We start from the raw sequence: 11,529 nt of genomic DNA on the forward strand, positions 1-11,529 counted from the left end.
TCTTTCAGGTATACCTTTTTTATTATATAGATGTAATATTTTCTTCATTCTATTTATTTGTATTTATTTATTTTCATTTAAATAACATACTTCTAAGAATGAAAATACCTGCATCTTCAATAATAAGTAAATAAATAAAAAATAACAAACAATCATGAGTGTAGCATACACATGATAATTATTTAAATAATCATATATTTTTAAAAGAATATCATTAATTGCTTTTTCTTTTTCTTTTGTCAGGGTTAATCCATTTGACCTAATCAATATGTGCCTATTCATAAAATATGTGATATTTTACATATTTACATCACAAAGTATAGTATGCAAATATGTTTTTATGTGAATTTATAAAACTACATGTACCTTCACTGTAGGCAGTACTCTACTTGTAGTCTATCATTGTGTCATCTTCAAGCTGCAAACCTATGAGTTCCTCTTTCTTCTGTTAAGCACAAAAAGAAGATATTTTGCAGAACGTTGGTAACCAAACAGTTAAATGCGTAATTTTCTTTCAGGTATACCATTTTTATTATATAAATGTAATATTTTCTTAATTCTATTTATTTTTATTTATTTATTTTTATTTAACTTATTGATACACAATACCCTGATGGGTCAACTTAATGGCTGAACTTTGTTCTGCACTATGTTCCACCATTTTAAGACAAACATATTTATTGTGTATTCATATTCAAGAGATTATAAGCTAGATTCAACTTTTGGGGGGTTTGCATTGAATGTTTTTCGACTTTTATGCATAATTAATTTGTTTATGAATAAAGATTGATCTGTTGAAAACAGATATTTTGAGTTAGATGCCAAATGCTCTCCTCCTATTCAAATTTTACATTGAAGGGGTGAATACAAACATATTTGCCCCCCGGCAGCTATAGTTCCCACACATTCTAATATGATTTTCAAGAAAATAAACTAAAAACTGGGGAAAATAAATGCAGAACATGTTTACATGGGACACTATTAACATGACTATGTGCATGAAACCATTCAGAAAAATTTGGGCACAAATGGGTTAAAAAAGAAACGAAAAAAAAAAAACCAAAAAAAAAAAAACACGGTTGCTTACTGTACTGGATGAAAAACAACTTAGGTTTAAGGGTTGTAGACACTACATGCATTCTAGACCATGTGTCTTGTGTGAAATCGGAATAACTGTAATACTGGAATTGTATAGCAATTTCAAACAATTGTCTTATTCTGAGTGGTACACTCTGCTATTTTGCAGTTATGCTGTGTACAGGAGCATAGAATTGCCATGTGGCCACAGTGTGATTCACAATTGTCTTAACAATGGAAATGCTTTCTTCACAACAGGATTCAATATCTCTGAACTTTGCACTTTATCATGCTCCTTAAAAAAAAAAACATTGGTATGGAAGCATTTTGAACCAGATCACACCTCATACTCACATTCTCATGCTGGCTCCCTGAATTTGCTTAATTAAATTTGCATCAAAATTGTAAAACTTCCTCACCTTTATTTGGAGAATAATTACACTGACACATAGCCTCTGCTAAATACAGACACATCTTCACACACGATCAAATCTGTCTGATACTGCCTCAAACAATGTTAAGTCTATACATCCAGACTGTATTATAATTGTGAATTTTATCCAATTATTGTTTGTTTTGGTTTCTTTGGGTTTACCTAATCATTTTATCTTACCAAGTTTCATATGTAAATTAGTATTTCTCATTCTTCCCTAAGTACAAATATTTTAGTTGAAATAGGTATACTTTCGAAAACATTTCTGAAACTCATTGATGTCGTTGGTATAAGTGGCAGTGGGTGGTAATAGACTAGAAACATTCACATCAATGGAGATGGACATTCACATCAATGGAGAGATGGTAGAGCTACAAGTTCCTTGGCATTCACATCTCTGAGGATCTTTCCTGGAGCCTGCACTCAGAGACCACAGCGAGAACATCCCGTCAGCATCTCTACTTCCTGTGGAGACTAAAGAGGTTTGGCATCTCCTCTAACATCATGTCAAATTTCTACCGCTGCACTATAGAGAGCATTCTGACCGGCTGCATAACTGTATGGTACGGCAACTGCTCTTCTTTCAAACGCAAAGCTCTTCAATGAGTGGTGAGAACAGCAGAGCTCATCATTGGACATAAACTCCCAGCCTTACAGGACATCTATCAGACTCACTGCTTGAGAAAGGCTCGCAGCATCATCAAGGACCGCACTCACCCTGCTCATCACCTGTTTGTCACACTGCCATCTGGCAGACGCTTACGATCCATCCAATAACGGACAACCAGACTGAAGAACAGCTTCTATCTTCAAGCCATCAGACTGCTTAACAACCAGCTATCCTTCATCTAAAACCGGAATACATGCTGCTCTAATGTTTACTTTTATTGTACTTGCACTGCCACTTTTTAATGTTCCTTCATGTAGCTCTGTGACACTCTACAATGACATTTTGGACATTGCTCTACTCAGAAATACAAAATCAGAATGTGTGCTGCTCTTAAGTTTATTTATTGCATCTGCACTGCTACTTTAATTTTCTTTCATGTAGCTCTGCGACAGTCTACAATGACATTTTAGACACTGCTCTACCCCAATAATCTTATATTAGTCCCTCAGGACTACTTATAACTACTTATAACTTACTGCCACTTATTTGTATTTAATGCTCTCTCTGTGTCTGTTGTTCTGCCCATGGTCACTGAAGTCACTCAGAATCTCAGTGCCCTCCATGTACGTCTATGTCTGTTTATGTCTTGTTATTGTCACTGTATGTCTGAGCCTCGTCACAAGCATTTCAATGCCCAGTTTTCCCCAGTGTTAACTATGCAAATGATCAATAAATGCCTCTTGACTCTTGACTCTCTTGAGAAATGTACAGTTTTATACCATCATGCTGACAATGTTTCTTTAGTCATTTGGCAATCCTACAGCCTGTGAACCACTGTAGGAAAACCACCCTTACATCTTACATCTTAATGAGTCATGAGTCTAGTCACGTCTCAGTTGATTGTCCAGAGTCTCATCATGTCTCGACTGTTCGTCCAGGTCGTCCAGAGTCTCGTCATGTCACAGCTGATTGTCCAGAATCTTGTCACTTCACAGCTGATCGTCCAGTGTCACGTCACGTCTCATCTGATCTACTAGAACCTCTCCATGTTTCGTCTAATCTTCCAAAGCCTCATCTTGTCGCGGTTGTCATACCGCAGGCCTACACAGTCCTGTCTATCATGAAATATCAGAGACTGGCATCAAACATCAAAGATCCACCGCTGGTGTCAGCACGCACATCTGGTATTGCCAAACCTACTCACCCTAGCACTTTTGTCCCTATATTGATTCCTCTGTCTGCAGCGCTTCCCATGAGGAGTCGCTTTATGGTGTATTTGGGCCATGAAGACATCTTCAGAGGTGGCAGCTGATGCTGCAGAAGAACCTCCTGAGGTAGCGGTGCTCGCTGCTGTGTCCCCAGAGATGATGGTGCCAGCTGCAGCTTCTCCAGAGGTGGCGGCGCATGCTGCATAACCTCTTGAGGCGGCGGCACTCACTTCAGCTCCTTGTGTGGTGGTGGCGCCCAGTGATGCACTACCCTCTTTGCCTGGACTGGCCACGGAGGCCATTTTTGAACCCTTGTTTTCCCCCGACCCAGCTGCAGAGAACGTTTATGAACACTTGTCTCATCCTGAACCAGCCATGGAGTCCAATCATGAATTTTTGATTTGGTTATACCACTGGCCATGAACTCTCATTTTGTCCTGAGCTGGCCATGGAGGCCAATGATGTACTAGTTGCTTGTATTTACAGATTTACCCCTCTTGTCAAGCCCTCTGGATTTTGTTTGCTGATTGATGACCCATGCCTGCCCTAGGAATACTCTTTGTCTTACCTTATTCATATCTGTTTGCTGTGTATTGACCCATACCTGTTTTTAATAATTTCTGTAAATAAAGCTTTGCAAATGGATCCGCACACATCTCGACCTGTTTACTTCATAACAGAAACACCATGTAACTTAGCTGATTGTTTTAATGACATTTTTGGTTGTTAAGAAAATGCCTTTTTTAGCATTTGTAGCTATTTCAGTAATTGTAAACACAATACTTACATTTAAACATAAATCATTAGTTCACACCAAAGCACAAATCACCATTTTCTTTGAAAGAATCCAGTCGTCATCGTTGCACAATGAATAGGCTGGACTGAGAAGGATCCGTTCGTTCTTCATTTGAAATGGGAAAGCCTTCATTGCGCTGCTGTAACATGTTTGGTCTTTGAATAAAGCCTTTGAAAGATGCCGCATCTGAATTGAAGCAGCTTAAGTTTCCTTAATATGTCTGAATTATGATTTAAACCATGTTGAATTTTGTAATTTAATGATCATTCTGATGTTGGAAAGCAGTCAAGTGATGAGATTGCTGATTGAACAGGTTTTTATTTGAGCTGCTGTTGTTGACGTTCTTTTATGTTTAGCACAAAATTATTGTAGATATTTTATACCCAACCTTTGCTCCTTAACCCTTGTGCATTGTTCAAATTCACTACCCTTTCATTATGTTCAGGATGAAAACATCCACTAAATTAAACTGCTGTAAAAATGTATCAGATACATTTTTTTTAATGTTTTGCATAAATCTATCAATCAACCTCAATTTTACTCTTTAATTGCCAAGTCCATAAATGATGTCACTGATTTGGGGGTTAAAAAAAACACACAAAATGACTTATTTTCAATATAAAAAGTGATTGTGGACTGGACTTTTTTATGTCTTGGGCATGTCAAAGATTAGTTACAACATTGGCTTTGATGCATTGTTAGTTTTTGTGCAGCATTAGATTTCAATTTTTTCTCCCTCATTTACTGTTCGTGTTTTTACATTTTTTGACTGCAAAGCCATGACCCCCTAAAATCATGCATTCTTGATGGTTGGTGGTTTTTCCTGTTGGGAAGAGGTAAAATTTGCATTTTTTACAGCTGATCACTAGGTGGGACCATTAACCCTTTAGACATGCTTGTGCAAAAAAAAAAAAAAAAAAAACACCCACAACCTTAAGCCGAGTTCAGAATGCACGATTTTAGCCCAGATTTTGGCTCGCCGACAGGTTTTGAGAAATCGCTGACAAATGCCATAAGTCACCGATGCCCATGAGATATTTGGCATGCTAAATATCTGGACCTGTCGCCGATTCAAAATCCTGCTGTGTGAAAACTGTTCTGACTGAAAACTACATCGGCGATGACCGACAGCCAATAAGAGAGCAAGATACAGAGCAGCGGGGAGTTCGGGGAGGAGTTATAGACTACAATATCAGCAAGCATGTCTTCTTTTTAGATAAAGGCTTTTTCTCTGTGTATTTGGACCCAAGAAATGAAAGAAAAATTTGTAGAAATTTGGCAGGAGCACCCATGTCTGTTTGACGTTTCATCTGAGCTGTACCACATATACCACAACCGGGTCTTACACGTGTGATATCGCGTTGTTTCCTTGTCACATCTCGTGTGTGTTTGGTTGTGAAACGTAGCTTGCATGCCAGACAGAGTTGTCTGCGATTCTTACTGTTGTAAAATCATGCAGTGTGAAACCTTCTGTCGCCGATCCATCGTGCAGTGTGAACAAAGCAGCGACTGAATGCTGGCCAAGATAGTCATGCAGCGTGAAAAGAACAGTGACCTGACTACTTTAAAAATCGTGCAGTCTAAACTCGGCTTTAGGGTTAGGAGTCAAACTCTCTAACCACTAGGCCACGACTTCCCTTAAGATAAAATCTAATGCTGCACAAAAACAATGCATCAAAGCCAATGTTGTAACTAATCTTTGACATGCCCAAGACTGTGATAAAAGGTTAAAAAAAATCAAAAAAGTCCACAATCACTTTTTATATCAAAAACAAGTCATTTTGTGTGTTTTTTTTTTTTTTTTTTTTTTTTTTTTTTAAATCAGTGACATCATTTATGAACTTGGTAATTAAAGAGTTAAAATCTTGTTTTTTTTTTTAAATTTTCAAACATTTGGTAGTTTTGATCAGGACTGAGCTTGATTAATAGATTTATGCAAAAAAGTTTGAAAAAAATATTTATCTGATACATTTTTACAGCAGTTTAATTTACTGGATGTTTTCATCCCGAACATAATGAAAGGGTAGTGAATTTGCCCACAGTGTATTGTTGAGTTTTTGAAAATTTTCAAAGCATTTTCCCAAAATATGTCAAAATAAGATTTGTCACCAAAAATCATTCCATTTGCTGAAACACAGAGAAAGTTGTGGCCAAAATAAGACTCAACTTTACCCCCTATTGGACGAAAACGTCACCAACAACGAATAAGGGTTAAAGAATGAACATTATTTCATTTAGCAGAGGCACCTAATGTTGGTGCTCACTGATTCACATTCAAACAGTCAATTCTAATTAGACATGATTAATATATAAATCTCAATATAAGAGAGAGAAGTAGCTGCAACAACATACAGAGATACTTACAAAAAAATAATAATAATAATAGTAATAATAATAAACCTGATATCATATTCTTCAGATACATGAATTATTTCATGATAAAAAAACAGTATAAATGTATATCTAATGGGATGTACAGTATATGATGCCATTTGACCCCTCACAAAATTCAGTTAGCAATTCTTAAGTTAATAAATGACACAAACACACGTGTGTTTACTTAGCTATCTACATGGCGATATTACATAGAATTATATTGTTTTAATAAACAGATACTTCTAGATTTAACTGTATTTTTACAAAAAAACATTTCTGCATTTTTAACCCTAAGGTGTGACTGTCTGACTGAAATTAATATATGAAAAATGATTACTTTACAAAGTGATGAATGAAAATGAAGTTAAAGGAAGTGAACACACAAGCACTTGTTTTCTTACATGAAAGCTCTGTGTATCCTTTCACTCTTAATATCTGCTGCAGATGAAGTTGAGTTTGTCAGTCTCAGGACGGCTGATCCAGCGCTGATCTCCTCCAGACTGAACTGCTCCAGATCTCACTGTGTGTTCACAGTCCTCCTCTGATGCACCGTTCCCTGGAGCCCAGTTCTGATAGCACACCATCTCTCCACTCACCCAGAACCAGATGCCCACAGTGCAGGAGTGACGTAAACCCAGCCACACCGCCGCAGTAGACGCCAGTTTAATCACGTTCATCACCTCACGCTGAATCTCTTCTGAATGAACCGAGACCAGATCCACATGATTCTGTCTGCAGTATCTCAGAGCTCCAGACCACGTCAGATTCTCTCTGATCACAATCAGTTTATCTGGAAACCAAACAAAGCACAAGCAGAAACTAGAGAGAGACTGATCAAAAACAACATGCAGAACAAACACTGGGGATGAATTTGTCATGTCAGACATGTAGCGGGAACTTTAAAGAGGTCCTATTATGCTTATTCACTTTTTCAACTTTAGTTACTCTGTAATGTTGCTGTTTGAGCATAAAAAAGATCTGCAAAGTTACAAAGCTCAACGTCCAGTTCAAAATGAGATATTTTATTTAACAGAAAAGCTCACTTTTCAAAACTACAACGAATGACTCATTTGGACTACAACGCATATTTTCCGGGATTTGTGATATGACAAAGATCGACGAATGTGACAAGACCTGGTTGAGCTGCACTAGAGAAGACAAGAGTGTTATCACGATGTCTGAGACACAGCAGTGTTCACAATGCAGACGAACTCTGAGTGATTACAATCATCCGGGTTTAAATCGCGCTCAAATTGTTTTGATTTTGACACAATATTTACACTGAAGCTCACAGCAGGCCAGGCGGCTATGATTACCGACAGCCACAGCAGGCCAGGCACCGAGTGCCACACACCATCAATCACACACACACAGCACACACTGGCCCACATAACACACTGGCCCAATCACAACACACACTGGCCCAGCTAACCAATCACAGCGCATTTCACATTTCAGAAGGCGGGCCTTCATTTGATACAGGAACTATTCGAGCTGTTCATGCCAGACTGAGAAGAGAGGTGTTGTAATAATGTAAAATATGTGAAAAATCTATGTTTTTCGAGCAACCTAGTATGAGAGCCTGTACTAGTACACCCACAAAACAAAATCAAGACCTTGTATAAGAGCATAATAGGACCCCTTTAAGAGATCTGGAGGTGATGATGGATTGAGTGTGTTTTGTGAGGATCTACTCACCTTCATGACACACAAAAGGATAGTGTTTGCTGCAAGAGACATCAATCCATCGTCCCTGAGAAATCGGTTCAATCACTGTACAGTCTTCACCACCTCCATAATTACCAGGCTGATCAGACTTCCAGTATCTGAATGAAGAGTTACTCTGATCTGACCACTGCCGTGAGTCTCTGAACAGACCGAACCAGACATATGATCCAGATGGGTGATTATCACTAATCATCTTCTTAACCTTCTCATTCTCATCCTGGTTTCTCACTCTGACCAGATCAGTGTGATTCTGTCTGCAGTAACTCTGAGCATCTCTCCAAATCATCGTCTGATTGATGAAGATGAGTTCTGTGTTCGCTTTGAGAAAAACAAATGGACAATGATTCATGAATCAGTTTGTTCATTATTATTACGCTGCTTTATGGTTTGGATGTGAACAGGAGCAGCGGTGGAAACATCAGAAACACGTCACTCAAAGACTTATGAGGTGATATACTGAATATTCACAATATTGTCAGGATTATATTAAAAATATCACATGAATTAACACTGGGGAACATTGTGATGATTTTAAAGCTCTCTCTATTGATCCATTATGAACACTTGACTCAGACACAAAGAGACAGATGAGAGAAACGTCAAACAGAGGAAGATGTTACACTGCAGCTAAATATGCCAGTTAACATTTATTTGGACTGTAGATTAATAATTAATAAATTAATAGTTAATAAATTAATTGTTTTAATGGACTATCATGAACTGGACTTGAGTTAATGTACAATTAAAATAAAGATGGTACAGTTTGTATTGAGATACTGAAGACTGAAATAAACTATATAAACTCTAGTCACTGCTGTGTATAATAAACATTATTGATAATTAACAACTATATCTATATCAATATCTCTCTCTCTCATCCATATCAATATAAATATCACTATTATTAATATTTTTTTTATTTTTTTTCGATAGTCTCTTTAACCGCAGGTTCCCATTGTGACAAATTACCCCATAGTGTGAAGTCTTTTATTTTCTTGAAAATACAGAAATTTTATTTACAATGAAAGTGACAAATATACAGTCACCTCTATATTCACAATCAAATTAAAATAGTGGTTATTATTGCATTAAAAATTGGTATATGCACATCTATAAATTAATGTTTGTTGAATTTCTATACATTAATTTTAAATAGCTGCACTCACTGTTGTTGCAGATGAATTGCCACATTTTACTACATCCCAAATCATGCCATTGTCCATTTCTCATGCCAGCGCACTCTTCTATGCCATCAGGTTGTCCAGTAGACCAGTTCAGATAGAGCACAGGTTCACCTGAAGACCAATGCCATTCATCACGACCCATCTTCTGCAGCCCAATCCAGACAAACTGAACACTTCCACCAATCACACTCTTCTTCAGCTCGTTCATGTCGTTCATGTTGTCAGCGGTGGCCAGATCTGTGTATTTCTCTCTGCAGTATCTCTGAGCTTCAGTCCAGGTCTTGTTCTCATTTATAAAGTGATACTGACGCTGAACACATTCAGATACAGAGCAGAGAGCTGTGAAAGAGAGACGCTGCTTTAATGCCTTTTCATAACAGGATCAAACCTAATGAAACTAGAAACTAGTGTTGCTTTCGTCAACCAAAAATTATGACGAAATATCGTCGTCAGCGAACCTTTATCACGCGACGAAAACAAGACTAGATGCAACGTAAATGCTGGTCATGTGACGATGACTATAATTAAATGTTTAATGCAATATTGTTGACGAATAAAAACGAGACTAAATGTGGTTTACAAAATAAAAACTATGCTAAAATGTCTCTTCATTTTCATTGACCAAAAAGAGACAAAACAAAATGTTTTAACGTTATTTCATCTCGTTTAGTCGTTATTATTATTATTTTGCAGTATTTCTGTTTCCTGTGTCTCACTGTGCACACGCGACCGACGTCACTTCCTCAAGTCCCACTCACGGCATTGTTTCAGGGGGGCAGGTTTTCATATTTTATTGAAGCATCCCTGGGCGCCGCCATTGGCTAGCGGACCCCCACCTGCTGTTAGCATCCATTGACTCCCATACATTTTGGCGTCACTTTGACAGCGAATAACTTTTACATCTGAGGCGTTTAAAGACTCAATTTGTCCATTCATTATTTCTAAAGAAACACGAAAATGTATAAAAGGCCCCATTACCTTGTATCTTACGTTATGGCCCCGTAGAAGCAGTTTTTGTAAAAATAGGCTAACGATTAAGTCATAACCTGCGACTCTCTGTCGCACAGTAGAGAAATTACCCTATGGACAGGACGAGAAGCTTGCAGGCAATCTTTTACTGTCTATGAGGCTATCGGGGGGACGTGGAGGCATGAAGTCAAGGGAGAAGCCCATAGAGAGTCCAGAAAAGACACGGGACAAAATTATTCAACAACGTCTGCAAATTTGGTGGGTGATTCAGATTTCTTTGGCACAGCGATTAGAAGACTTACAATTGTCAGACAGGTTGCTCACGTGACATTTACGTCATCAAGCTGAGTTTGAGTCTGCGCAGTACGCTCGACCCCCAGGAAGTGCGTGTGCTTCTAATTGACTTCACTTGTCTCCGTTGAATCCAACGGGGGCGCTGTGTCTACTCTTTCTTTACTCCCTGAGATGTCTATGCATTATTTAGAAGACGACAACAAAACAGTAGGCTTTTTTGAGATGCGCCTTGCCTCGCCTGAAATGTCGGCGGCGGCTTGGCTGCAGGTAAGGGGAGGGGTCAAAAAAGACCTTTGAAGTTGGACACTTCCTGAATCTCGCTGTGTTTTGTCACCTGCAAACGTCAACAATGGAGGAGATCGTGTTCGCGTTTTTTATCGCAGACGCAGTGAATGTAATCGAAATACCACTGTTTTGTCATCATGTGCATCAATTCCTTTGTTCTGCTGAACACAAAGGAGGAAATTTAGAAGAATGTTTGCAAACAAGCAGGTTTCTGCCACCATTTCACATCCACAGTATTTTTCCATACTATGCAAGTCAAAGCTATTTTGTAGCAAACATTCTTCAGAATTTCTTCCCTTGTTTTAAGCCAGACCCGGACACTTCTCACATGAAACCACACAAAGATGAGGCATAATGGCTAAACAGTCCATTTAGATATGTATGTGTGCATGTATATTTTAATGGATTGATTTATTAATCAAACATACAATAGAATAAAGTGAAAATTACAACAAGGAAGAATTCTAATTAAGAGAAAAATTAAATTAAATAAACGCATGTCCTTATTCTTAACTTCACTAGGCGTGTTTTGTTTTTGTTTAGTTCGCATGTAAATATAAATAAATAAA

At 37.9% G+C, this 11,529-nt stretch overlaps 1 protein-coding gene across 1 annotated transcript; it reads right to left on the bottom strand.

Annotated features, from left to right (window-relative positions):
- Positions 1 to 6,862: 6,862 nt before the first annotated feature.
- On the bottom strand, positions 6,863 to 9,751 carry LOC109059382 (macrophage mannose receptor 1-like). The gene is made up of 3 exons (XM_042759317.1): positions 9,395 to 9,751; positions 8,199 to 8,546; positions 6,863 to 7,290 (listed from the first exon to the last, which is right to left on the bottom strand). The coding sequence occupies exons 1-3, from the start codon at positions 9,627 to 9,629 to the stop codon at positions 6,929 to 6,931; spliced, it is 945 nt and encodes a 314-aa protein (XP_042615251.1). The 5' UTR covers positions 9,630 to 9,751; the 3' UTR covers positions 6,863 to 6,928.
- Between the last annotated feature and the right edge of the window lie 1,778 nt (positions 9,752 to 11,529).

The sequence above is a fragment of the Cyprinus carpio genome, chromosome A7 (genome assembly GCF_018340385.1).
Source record: "Cyprinus carpio isolate SPL01 chromosome A7, ASM1834038v1, whole genome shotgun sequence".
In the NCBI taxonomy this organism is placed as follows: domain Eukaryota; kingdom Metazoa; phylum Chordata; class Actinopteri; order Cypriniformes; family Cyprinidae; genus Cyprinus; species Cyprinus carpio.